Source organism: Ursus americanus, chromosome 22 (genome assembly GCF_024610735.1).
Source record: "Ursus americanus isolate L20-20 chromosome 22, mUrsAme1.1.p, whole genome shotgun sequence".
NCBI classification, from domain to species: Eukaryota; Metazoa; Chordata; class Mammalia; order Carnivora; family Ursidae; genus Ursus; species Ursus americanus.
Genome location: NC_142148.1, coordinates 26,071,678 through 26,084,053, shown reverse-complemented (window position 1 = coordinate 26,084,053; position 12,376 = coordinate 26,071,678). Strand labels below are relative to the sequence as shown.

The 12,376-nt window shown below is 55.8% G+C and overlaps 1 protein-coding gene across 8 annotated transcripts in view; it reads left to right on the top strand.

Annotated features, from left to right (window-relative positions):
- HM13 (histocompatibility minor 13) overlaps positions 1–6,991 on the top strand; it is a 39,268-nt gene extending 32,277 nt beyond the window's left edge. For 3 of the 8 annotated variants that reach the window (XM_087853693.1, XM_045807255.2, XM_045807264.2), the window contains 3 exons: positions 3,642–3,727; positions 5,486–5,632; positions 6,533–6,991. In XM_087853693.1, coding sequence (XP_087709819.1) covers positions 3,642–3,727; positions 5,486–5,632; positions 6,533–6,635 — 336 coding nt within the window. In that variant the 3' untranslated portion in view covers positions 6,636–6,991. Of the gene's footprint in view, positions 1–3,641; positions 3,728–5,485; positions 5,689–6,532 lie in introns of all 8 variants that reach the window. The other 5 variants (XM_087853694.1, XM_045807297.2, XM_045807285.2 and 2 more) reach the window with 2 other exon arrangements.
- The last annotated feature ends 5,385 nt before the right edge of the window (positions 6,992–12,376 follow it).

Sequence of the window (12,376 nt, the reverse complement as noted above, 5' to 3'; positions counted from 1 at the left end):
TGCCAGGCACTATGCTAGATTCTTCTGCTCATTAAGTCACTTAAGTCCCTACGGTATCTATGATACTTACAAAGTAGATAGTAGTATTTTCTCATTCTACAGAAGGTCCACGGTCCAGGGTCCCCTAGCATATAGGTGGAGAAACCAAGAACCAGGGAGGAAGCACCTCTCATTCATTTCTACTCCAGATGGCCTCGGGAGCTGTTTTGGCTGAGAGTGACACTTGACAGGGAGGTCCCCGAGAGTGATTGAACCTGGCCCAAGGGACTAGTTTAGAGGCCTCTGGGGTCCCAGCCCCGTTGTGTTCCAATGGAGAGCCATTCCCCCAGAGGCCACCAGGTGGCAGCCTTGCCTTCTGCCTGGGCTAGACTCCAAGGATCCCATTGGGAGCTCTCACACTGGCTGGAAAGGTGGTCCTCTCTGTGGGGACAGTGTAGCCCAGAGGGAAAAGAAGCCTTCCTGGGACACACAGCAAGTCAAGCTAGGCCCCAGCTGGAGCCCTGGACTTCCGGCCCCTGGCCCCAGGCCTGTGCTCCTCCCTCGCAGCAGCCCAGCCATTGTCCATCATCCACCTCGGCATCTCCTTGGAAATCTTAGAAAGAGGATCCAGGACACAAGGGGAACCTGTTTCTTGAGGACCCTCTTCCTTCCTAAGACACAGGCAGTCCCAGTGCCAGCAGTTCCCTAGGTGGGAGTCACCACTGGTTATGTGGTCTTCAACCCATGTAACCTCTATCAGAAACTCCAGAGGCACTGGGTGGCACAGTCAGTTAAGTGTCCTGCTCTAGGTTTTGTCTCAGGTCGTGGTCTTAGGGTGGTGAGATTGAGCCCTGCATCAGGTTCTGTGCTCAACATGGAGTCTGCTTAAGACTCTCTCTCCCTCTTCTTCTGCCCCTTCCCATGCACTTGTGCTCGTGTGCACTCTCTCACTCTCTGTCTCTCTCTCAAATAAATTTAAAAAAAAAAAAAAAACGACTCCATGGGGTGCCTGGGTGAGTCTGCCTTCAGCTCAGGGCGTGATCCTGGAGTTCTGGGATTGAGCCCCATGTCAGACTCTTCCACTGGGAGCCTGCTTCTTCCTCTCCCACTTCCCCTGCTTGTGTTCCCTCTCTTGCTGGCTGTATCTCTCTCTCAAATAAATAAATAAAATCTTAAAAAAAAAAAAAAAAAAAGACTCCAGGCCGGGGGTCCGGCAGCCTCCTAGAAGGGTCCTTCAAGATGATCAGGTGTCCTCATTGTAACAGAGTGGGAAGCAGTTTAGTTGGGGTCACACAGCAGAGTCGAGGCTGGTGGAAAGCCAGGATTCTGAAGCCCAGCTTGCTGTCCTGAGCTGGACATCCCAGCCTCTCCTCAGCACTGACCTTGGAGAGGTCCCCTGGTGCCTTGAGAGTAGCAGCCTTGCCACCTCCCACAGCAGCCCTTCAGTGGCTCCTGGCTCTCAAGGCAGGCCTTAGGGAAGGTAAATTTGTACCACCCTCCTCCCCGCACCACCACCACCACCGCCACCACCCCCAGTGGGAAGCCCTGTACTTTGCCTGGCCTGGCCTTGATGAAGACTGAGACGGAGGCACCTAGAGCCCCATCCTGGCCAACCGCGTGAGGAGGGCATTCCTTTCCCTCTTCTGATCCTCAGTGTCTTCATCTGTAAAGTGGGTATGAGAAGGCCTGTTGAGAAATTAAATTCTAATAAGTTTGTATTTGTTGCATTTTCTGTTTCATCAATTTGGTCTTTTGTCATCATTGTTTTCTTTCTACTTTTTGGTGTTTTATTCTTTTCTGGCTTTTTTTTTCTTCTTCTTCTTCTTTTTTTCTCCTAAGATTTTATTTATTTATTTATTTGAGCGAGCACACACAGAGGGAGAAGCAGGCTCCCCACTGAGCAGCGAGCCCAATGGGAGGCTTGATCCCAGGACTCTGGGATCAGGACCTGAGCCGAAGGCAGATGTTTAACTGACTGAGCCACCCAGGCACCCCTCTTTTTCTGGCTGCTTAACTTGAAAGCTAAGATTATTTCAAGTCTTGTTTTCTAATAAATGCACTTTGTTTTCTAATAAATGCACCTAGACTTAGTTATAAATTTGCCTCTGAGTACTCCCTTGGCTGCCTCTCACATGTTTTGGTGTAGACTTTTGTTGTTGTCATTTCTTTCACCCCCCAAAAGGCCTAAAGCCTGACTTACCCAAGCCTAACTCATAGCAAATACGTGATATGGTGGGAGAAGCTCAGCTCCTTTTACACACCTCATGTGACCTTGGGCGAGTCCTTTCCCGCTATCTAAACCTCAGTAGCATCATCAGTAGAACTCAGATTGTTTTTAGCTTCAAGGGTAGTACGTATGAAGTGGTATGGTTCACAGGCCACGCATGGCAGGTGCCAACAAATGGTCTGAATGTCAGGCTTGGCAGCCTCTGGAGCCCTGTTCTGTGACCTTACTCACCTTAGGAGTGAGGTCTCCTCGCCCTTACCCCAGTCGTCTCCAAGACACCCTCTTAACTTTGTGAGCACCCATGGGAAAGCCATTTGCTTAGTATTTACCAGGCCCTCTTCTGAATGCCAGGAATAGCACAGTGACCAAGACAGCCGTGGGCCCTGCCCTCATGAAGTTCACAGCCTAGCAGCCGAGAGACCGAAGTCTGTAACGGCAGAGTGATGCTCCGCTCCGGATTGCCGGAGAGTGCTGCAGGGGCCCTGAGAGTAGGCGACAGGAGGGCTGGCTCCCCACCAGTAACGAAGGTCCGAAGGAGGAGGCGTCTAGGCAGAGGTGGGAAGAGCACCACGAGCGGCAGAAACTGCACATGCAGAGGTCCTGTGGCTAGAGGTGACAAGGAGGACCACAACAAGGTCATTGTGGCCAGAGTAGGGCAAGTCAGGTCAACCTCGGAGAAGGAAGCAGGGTCACATCTCATGAGGACTGCAGGCCGCTGAGAGCATTGGAGGTCATGGAGGGTTGAACAGTAATGTCCAACTTTCAGACGCTGCAGGGAAAGGAATAGCTTTAGAGTCTGATATACCTGAGGTCCAGTCCCCACTTGGCCATTTAGATATCTGAGGCCTGCACTGTCCCCTGTCCTCCCAGAGCATCAGCTTTCCTCACGTGAACAAGGAGGATGGTCGTAGGGGATGGAGAGATGGACTGAAATGCTCTTTGGCAGGCTGAGCGCAGGGTGGCGTGTGCAGCTGTCCTGTCCTCCAGACCCAGCTTCGCCAGGAGTCTCCGCCCAGGCTCTAGAGCCAGACTGCCTAGGTCGTCTTCTTGTAACGGCAACTAACAGCATCTCCTGGAGCGTTTGTTAAAGATGCAAACTTCTGTCCCTGGACTAGGGAAGCAGAATCTCTGGGAATAGGACCGACCCAGGAGGTTCCTTGTTTGAACCTGATGTCCCAGGTGATTAGGATCCTGCCCGCCAGACTCCTGGGTACCCTTAACTTTCTTTGGGTTCCTTGCCTTCCCTCCCAGGGAGGAGCAGCCCTGCTCAGGGAGTCAGGAGCCCCAGGGGTGGGCCCAGGCACCCACTGACTTGCTCTGGGAACCTGGGCCGTCACTGTCCATCAGTCACACCCTGGAGGGGCTTGGAGTGATGGGCATGGCCCTGAGCGGGTACGCTGCCCAGCAGTTGGTCAGTAGCTCTGTTCTCTCACAGCCTGCCCTTCTGTACCTGGTCCCCGCCTGCATCGGCTTTCCTGTCCTGGTGGCACTGGCCAAGGGGGAAGTGACGGAGATGTTCAGGTAAGGCAGGGCAGGGGGCGGACATCTGCAAGGCACAGGCGCACCTGCGGGCAGCTCACAGAGCCTGCCGGGGCTACTTATACACGTCTCCAGTGGAACATTGTTCCTGCCACCGGCCCCACCCCTTGTCCTTTCTGCCAGCATGTGGGTGCCTGGCCTGTGGCACCAGCAGGAACCTTTCTGCGGGGCTGGGAGCCAGGGGAGGGCAGCCCCCACATCCAGATGATTTCTGGGTCTTCGGAAGGGACTGGCTGGTATAATTCCCTCCCACCCCAGGCCGCCCCAGTCCTACTGTCAGGAGCCCTGGGTTCCCAGCCTGACTGTGCCACCGTGTGACTTCAGGCAAGTCTTTCCCTTTCCCAGCCTCAGCTTTCCCATGTGAGTAATAGGGAGGATCCTAGTGTGGTGGGAGGTGCCTCAGATTGGAAATCAAGTGTCAGTCCCTGTTGAGCCGCCTCAGTGGCTCTAACCCATAGCTCTGCCTCTGCGAGTGTCTCACTTGCACTCATACCCCTTCCCTGTGGCCATATGCACAGCTGCCACACCCTGTGCCCAGCCCCACCCATACCCCAAGGCCTGCGTGACTCCGACAGGTGTCTGCTCCCTGGCACCACTGACCCCGCCTGCCAGGGACCCAGAAATAGCTGCCAGCTGTGATCGAAGCTGCCCACTCGGGGGCCTTCCACCCAGCTCCACCTGCCTGGCCTCCAGGTTGTCCCTCGAGTGCCTGCCAGGCCATCTGTGCACCTGGCTGCCTGCAGGGGAACCTGTGACTCACCCCTCCCCCGTACCTGCCTCTGCCCTCCCTGTCTTGCCTAGAAGCCCCAGGCTCCCAAGCTGCCTGCCCATATCTCCTGGCTGGCAAAGCTCTATGGACTCTGAGGCCAGGCTGGAAGATGAACTTGGGGCAGATCTCGGGACCGGGGTGCTATCTGATCCCGGAACTCAGCACCTCCCCTCACCCTCTGGCTCATCCATTCTCAGCCACCCCCCTGCCTTGGGGTAACCAGCCCCCCATCAGTCCCAGTCCTGCTGTGTCCACACTGGGTCACGCTCTGCGCCTCCAGAGCCAGGGCACCTGCTTGGTGCTTGCTTTGGCTAAATGTTCTTCCACTTGGGCACTTGGCGCCCCTTTCTGCCCCTGCCCCCGGGAGGTTCTTGGGTCGAGATGAAAAAGCAGGTTGGTCTCTTTCTTTCTTCATCTCTCTCCCTAATTCTCCACCTTACCTTTTGTTTTACTTTTCCCTTGGGAAGTGCTCTCCTTTTTTGTATTCACTTAGCTCACACACTCACATGGCTCAAAATTTCATAGCCAGGAGAGGGAAAACCCCCTCACGCCCCAGCCGCACCCCGGACCCTGTCACACAGACCTTCAGAGACAGCGTTGCTCCTAACAGCACCCGTGCGCGTGCATGTTCCTGCACAGATGGAGGCGCTGGCAGAGCGGTCTGCATCTGGATTTTCCGCACAAACGGTAGATCTCAGAGACGTTTCTGCTGCAGCACCCGTACGTCTAGAGCGTCCTGCTCTTGCACAGCTGTACGGTGTCCCTTTGGCGAGGCACATCTTTTTTATCCACCTAGTAAGTCCGGCTGCTTCCCACTGAGTCTGAAAATGCAGAGGAAGGTAAAAATAAGACACAGCTCTGCTCCCTTACCTTGCAAGAGAAGTCTCTGTGTCCACCCCACCACCACCCCACCCCACCCCATCTTTTCCTCTCCATCTCTTCTTTTCTGTCTCTCTCTGTCTCTCACACAGCTACGAGTCCTCGGCGGAAATCCTGCCTCACACCCCGAGGCTCACCCACTTCCCCACAGTCTCGGGCTCCCCAGCCAGCCTGGCCGACTCCATGCAGCAGAAGCTAGCTGGCCCTCGCCGCCGGCGCCCGCAGAATCCCAGCGCCATGTAATGCCCGGCGGGTGCCCACCTGCCCGCTCCCCCCCACTGCCCCGGGGCCCAAGGTAGGGCAGACACCCCAGCTCCAGTGGACGGGGCAGGGAGCATTGCCAGGGGCAGGCAGCAAGTGGTACCTCCACAATCACCAGGCGGTCCCGGTCCCTCAGGGCCGGGAGCAGGGTTCTAGAAAGTCACTGTCCTCACCGGTGGTATGGGGTTCCTGTGAAACAGCACGTAGCGACAGCCCTTGTCATCCAGGAGTAGATTCTCTTACTGCTGGCCTCCATATAAACCCTGGGCAGATCACTTTCCTCTTCCAGAGCCTCTCTCTGTTCGTCTAAGTGGGTACATTCCTGCCTCCTGGAGTTGACCTGGGGAAGAGATATAGGTACTGTCCTTGGTGTGAACTCAGTTGCTTGATAAATGGGGCCCAATAGCAAGAGCTAAGCCAGGTGGCGGCCTTCGAGAGTGGCACCTTGCCACTTGCCCGTAGAGCAACCCCCTGCCTCCCTGCACCCCTGGGGCCGAATCGTTTTGACTCCTGCCATGCGCCCTGGGAAGCAGACCCTCTCCCATAGCCTCGTCCTGGCTGCCCCATTTTTTTCCCCACTCTCCAGTGGAAGGTCCAGGAAGCTTAAAGTTAATCCACCCAAGCCCATCCTTTCCTCCATCTGCCTCTGCCCTTTACCACCTCTTGGCACCACCAGGCACAGAGAAAGGAGAGCAACCTGTCTGAGAAGGGCATACTGTGGGGCCGGGGCCAAGTCCTGGAAGATGCTGGGCCGTGAATGCCAGGCTGGTGTTCCTCGTGTGCCCAGGGATTTTCCTGGGATGGTGGGGAGGCGGGGCCTGGAAGTTCTGCTCTTCCCCTCTAAAGGTGTTGTTCTTATTGTTTTGTTTTTTGGTCAGTTATGAGGAGTCAAATCCTAAGGATGCAGCAGCAGTGACAGAGGGATCCAAAGAGGGAACAGAGCCCTCGGCATCGAAGGGGCTGGAGAAGAAGGAGAAGTGACACGGCTGGGGCCTGACCCTCTGAGGGCCAGGCCAGGCAGACGGGGGCAGGCCAGCACAGGCCTGTGCGGGCAGCGGGCGCCGGAGGCCAAGGGTGTGGGAGGCTGGGCAGCTCCAGGAGAGGGGTGGGGGTGACAGGATCCCTCCAGCAGGGCCTCCCATGGCCTGTTCCCTTGTCCCCCTTCTCTAGCCTTCCTCCGCCCCTTCCCAACCCCTGCAGGCAAAAGAAGCCCCAGTTTCCCCCACCCTCCCAGATACCAGGTGGGAAAAGTGGGTCTGATTTTTAGATTTTTGTACTGTGGACTGACTTTGCCTTACATTAAAAATTCATCCCAGGGGCGCCTGGGTGGCTCAGTCGGTTAAGTGTCCGACTCTTGATCTCGGAGTTGTGAGTTCAAGCCCCGTGGTTGGGGCTTGAACTCTGTGCCCAGTGTGGAGCCCACTTAAAAAATGTCATCCCATTGCTCAGGCAGGCCACTGTGCCCCTGGAGGGGTTCTCTGCACCCGGCATCATGCATTGCCTTTACTAGCTCTCACCCTCCCACTCAGAAGTTTCCCTGGAAGCCCCTTTCTGGGGACTGTGAACTCAAAACCTCGGGGAGAAGGCCTGACCTCCAGGTCCTTCCATCCTCTTGGATGCCCACCTAGTGCCTGGCTAGCTCAGCACTTCAGGGACCCCTCTAGCCAGCAGAGGGAGCCCACGAGCCCTCCTTCATTTCCCCCTTCTCCCCACTCCGTTTTCTTCACCACATTGCTCCCAACACTTGGGGGGCAGTGAGGCTGTTAGGTGCTCCATGTATCACCACGTATGCCAGCGAGACAATAGGGGGGGTGGGTACCAAAGCTAACCTGATTCAGCAAGGAGACCAGTATCTGCAAAGCTAGAGAAATGGGCAGGGCCTCATGGATCCCAGGGAAGAGTTTAGATTTTATTCCCAGGCTGGCAGGAACCGGGTCTTTATGCCTTCAGCTGGAGAGCATGTGGACTCTAGTTTGCCCTGGAGATCAAGGCCCCCTCATTCCTATTCTGCTCATTCCTGGGGTTCTTCCCAAAATGACTATGCAAAGCCAGAAGGATACTGATGCTAGAAACCACCCATTCCCCACAGTCAGCCCAAGGCCCAGGGCCCCTGAGAGGCTGGAGTGGGAAGGGATGGGGCCCAGTGCAAGTTTGCTGAAGACAGAAAGCAACCCTGGCCTGCAGGAGAATCCCCAGTGGACCAGGCGAGGCATGGGCACAGCACTTATCCACCTGCCTGGTATGGGGCCACTGGGTGGAGAAACAGGAGGGAGGGGGTGACCACAAGTCTGGGACTCAGGCCTCCAACTCCCAACCCAGGGCTCTCTCCTACCCAGGCTTCAGGTTCAAAGGCTGAAAATAACAGTGGTTTCCAGACAGTTTGGAGGTGGCCAGAAGACAAGTATGAGCAGAGAACGGGAAGTATCCATGTGATAATCAAGCTAGGTATTAAATTGTTCCCAAGCACCTCGATAGAGGATTTCACCTCACTTCAGTCTTCGGCTCCAGGTGCTAGTATGAGCCCCATTGTGCAGATGAGACAATTGAGGTGGGTTGCCACAGGTGTGGATTTGACCTCAAGCAATCCACGTTGAATTCCCAAGTTCCGAAGGACTGTGCGGCTCCCTTCTAGACCCCTGGGCCTGAGTCACTGGCTGGTGTTCTGGACACCTTTGATATAACCACCCAACTTCTCTGGGCCTATAGAGAAGGAAAGTAAGGGTAGGAAATCTCAAAGGTTTCTCCCAGCCTGGGGGTCCCTTTCAGGGGCTTCTCGGATCTCTGCCGACTGCCGCCTCCGGAGGGGAGGCCGTGTGGTCCTGGAACAAGGCCCCTCTGAGGGCAGCAGATGGGGCAGGCAGCCCAGGCACACAGCGTGGTTGGCTCTGCGGCCCAGGGCCCACAAAGGCCTCATTGAGTCACCGCCGGCCCCCGGCGGAGGCTGAGGTGGCAGTGGCGCCGGGCGCCTGCCACCTAATGACCGTCCTGGCCCGGCCAGATGTTCCACAGACCTCGGCAGCGGCCATCCAGGGCCCGCCCGGCCAGCCGGCACCGCAGAGGCCACTCTAATTCCAATTAACCAGCTTCAGCTGAGCAAACAGCGGGCAGCGGTGGCCCAGCCCGGGCGGTAGGCCCGGCCCGCAGAGCCTCGGAGTCTAGACTCCAGATGTGAACCGCCACCGCCAGAGTCCCATGGAAAAATGGCACCAGGCCGGGCACGGATTGGGCCTGCACGCCGGAGAGGTGGGGGTGGGTGACTGGGCAGGGCTCTGGGTGGGCCTAGTGCCAGCCTTACCCCGGGGTGGGGGTGGATTCTTGGGAAACTGCTCCAAAATTCCCAAGTTCTGCCCCTGATTTGTTAGGTGTTCTCTCTGCCTCACTCTCCCCTGACTACAGGAGGTGGAAGGGGGCTCCAAGGGGGAAGACCAGCCCTGCGGAGAGCCCTGATACTATTTCATTGGTATTTAACATGTTTCTAGCAATATGTCATGTATTTCAGAAATATTTATGTAGTCGTTGTAACCACCCCATAAGGTAGTACCATCGTTTTTACAGATAAAAGAAACTGCAGCAGAGAGAATTAAGTGCCCAGGGGGGGATTTGAACCCAGGATGCCTGGCTTCCAAGACCGTGATGTTCACCGCAGGTGCTGTTTGACATAAATCAGGCTGCTGGATTCCGGGTTCCCTTTCTTGGGAGCAGCGCTGGAGAAGAGGGTCAGCGTCTGGCGGAGCAGGGCTGGCTTGCCACACTGGAGAGGCCTGCCCACTCTGTCCTCCTGTTTCCTCAGCTGTGAAATGGGTAAGACCCTCCCAGCGCGGCTCCAACTTCTGGGGGTAAAGCCTCGAGGTACCCTTTCAGGCCTCAACACCAGGAATGAGTTGGGCACCTGTCAAGTCGCTGGGCACAGCAGGGAACACAGGTCAACTGCCCTCTCCCGAGCTGAAACAGTGAGGGGGAAACAGACTTGAAATGGCTAAGTGAAAAATGTCAACACTTGGGGCAGGAGTGGTGCCTCTGGTTTCCACAATCTTGTCTGGGGTCCCCGAGAGGCAAGGCGAAAGCTTGCGAGATCCAGGAGGTCAGACCTCATCTGTCCTTGCACAAATGGGAAGACTGAGCACCCCCCCACCCCCAAGAAAAAGGGCGAACCTTGCCCGGGGTCGCAAAAGGAGTGGATACCCGGGGCTGCTCCGACCCATCAGGCTTTCCCACCGCTGGGATTCCCTCCGCGACTCCAGGCCGGGTCTTGGGAGGCGGAGGCTGCATCCTGCCCGGGTGCGTCAGGAAGGGCCGAGCGGGAAGGAAGGCACCACCCCCACCCCCGCCGCGGCCACACCTGGGCTCTCCGGGCGGGCGGGGGGCGCGGGCCGGCGCCTGGCTCCAGCGAGTCTGGGCCGCCTCCCCGCGCCGCCCCGTGGGGGCCGCCAGATGGGCCGGCCGCCCGCCCAGCGACGGAGGCAGGAAACGGCCGCCGGGGCTGCCAGGGACGCGGTCGCGAGCGCCGGGGGCGGGACCGCCCTGGGACCGCCCCTTGAAGGGAGGGGCCAAGCGGAGCCTGCGGGGACATCCAGCCTGCGAGAGCCCTGACTCCCAGATCCGCTCCCGCTAGCTGGGTTCCCTTGGGCAAGGCCCTCCCCTTCTCTGTGCCCCAGTTTCCCCACCAGTGAAACGGGTGTGCTTATCCTGGCTCTTTTTGTTTTTTAAGACATTTATTTTAGGGTGAGCAGGGAGAGGGGCAGAGGGAGACTAGCAGACTCCCCAGTGGGCAGGGAACCCATATGGGGCTCCATCCCAGGACTCTGAGATCATGACCTGAGCCAAAACTAAGAGTCACATGCCTAACTTACTGAGCCAAGCAGACACCCCTCCTACTTTCTTACCACCCTGTGACTCTGAGCAGTTTCTTGCCCTTCTGTTCCTTGGTTTCCTTAGCCAGCAAGTGGGGTGACAGTGACGAGCCATCTCCACGCAAATACCAGCTCTGGGAGGGCTGAGCCGTCCTCCCCACTGTTGTAACCCAGCATCTGGCCCAGTGACCAAAAGATGAGGGCACTCAGTATTTGTTGACTGCCCCAGGTCTGGGACAATCCTGGCACCTGCCATATAACAAGCACTTCATAGACGGACACACATCATCTTGAGTCTACAGCTCACGAGAGGTATAGCTTCCAGCAAGTGTCTTCTTGTCTCTGAGCCTGTTTCCCGTCTGCCTCGTGGGTGGCTGTGAGGACTAAGTGAACCAATCATGGGAAGCACACATAGCAGGGCCTCCACAGATGGTATTTACTGAAGCATCTACCAGATATGTAAAAAGAGATACTATTTGGGTAAATTTGAGGGCAAGAAAGGTAAAAAGGAATCAGCTTGGGAGGAAATTTCTGTTGTATATGTATTCTTTTGTATATTTTACATATTTATTTGACAGAGAGAGCATAAGCAGTGGGGGAGGGAAAGGGAGAAGCAGGCTCCCCGATGAGCAGGGAGCCCGGCAAAGGACTCAATCCCAGGACCCTGAGATCATGACCTGAGCCAGAAGCAGACACTTAATGGACTGAGCCACCCAGGCGCCCCTGTATGTTTTGTATTTTTAAAATTTTGAGCCAGGTAAACATATTTTTCAAAAACAAATACAATTGAAATAATGCAGATACAACTGAGAATAAAAAGAAATCTAGCCCTAGCAGAAAAACGTATTAACTATTACTTCCATGTGGCAAAGGAGGCATCTAAAACTCAGAGAGGGTCTGAAACTGCACAGGGTCACAAAGAGCTAAGAAATGGCAAAGATGCAAATTGAATGGCAATTAGTTGGACTCCAAATTAAAAACACAGAGGAGGAGGGATCACTGCTTCCAGGAGGGCTCCTAGGCTGAGTAGAGGGTAAAAGCCAGCAGAGTGAGAAAGAGAGAGAGAAGAGGAAAGGTGAGCAGGTCCAATAGGCCAGGCCAAGGAGTGTAGGCTTTATCTTGGAGGTGTTGGGGAGCCAAGGAAGGATTCTAAGCACGGTGACATAGTCCTTTCTAAACATTAGAAATGGAAGTCAGGAAGCCGGGAGTGGAGCTACAAGGCCCTAGATAGTGATGTTCTGAGTGATAAAAGGGCAAGGGCTGTGGACGTGAATGGACAAGAGAGACTGGGAACTCAGAGCCAGCCAGAGACAGACTCATGGCCATCCAGATATGCCTCTGCAGCATGGCATGGCCACAAACCCAGGTGTCCCAACTCTCCTTATCAATGTCCTTTTCCCTGGAGGTTATTCAAACCACACCAGTCTCTCACCCTTAAAAATGTCCTAAGACCCTTGAAGCAGCCCTGGGCCTGGTGAGGTGCCAGAAAAATCCTAGGTTTCTAGGCACCTGGGTGGCGCAGTCAGTTAAGTGTCTACCTTCAGCTCAGGTCATGATCCCAGGGTCCTGGGATCAAGGCCCACATTGGCCTCAGCGAGGAGTCTGCTTCTCCCTCTGCTCCTCCTCCCACTCATTCTCTCAATCTCTCTCTGTCCCTCGCTCTCAAATGATAAATAAATAAAATCATTTAAAAAAAAAATGCCTAGATTTCCAGCAGCTTTGAGCTGAAGGGACCCAGGACCAGAGTGCTGGGCGGGGTGAAGAGCTGAGATGGTGTCAGCATCTCCCACCAAGAGGCCCTGGGCCAAAGGCCTGGCCCCTGTTTGCATGAGCCTGTGCATGGAGCTGATGCTCCATGCTTTGGGGGGAGCT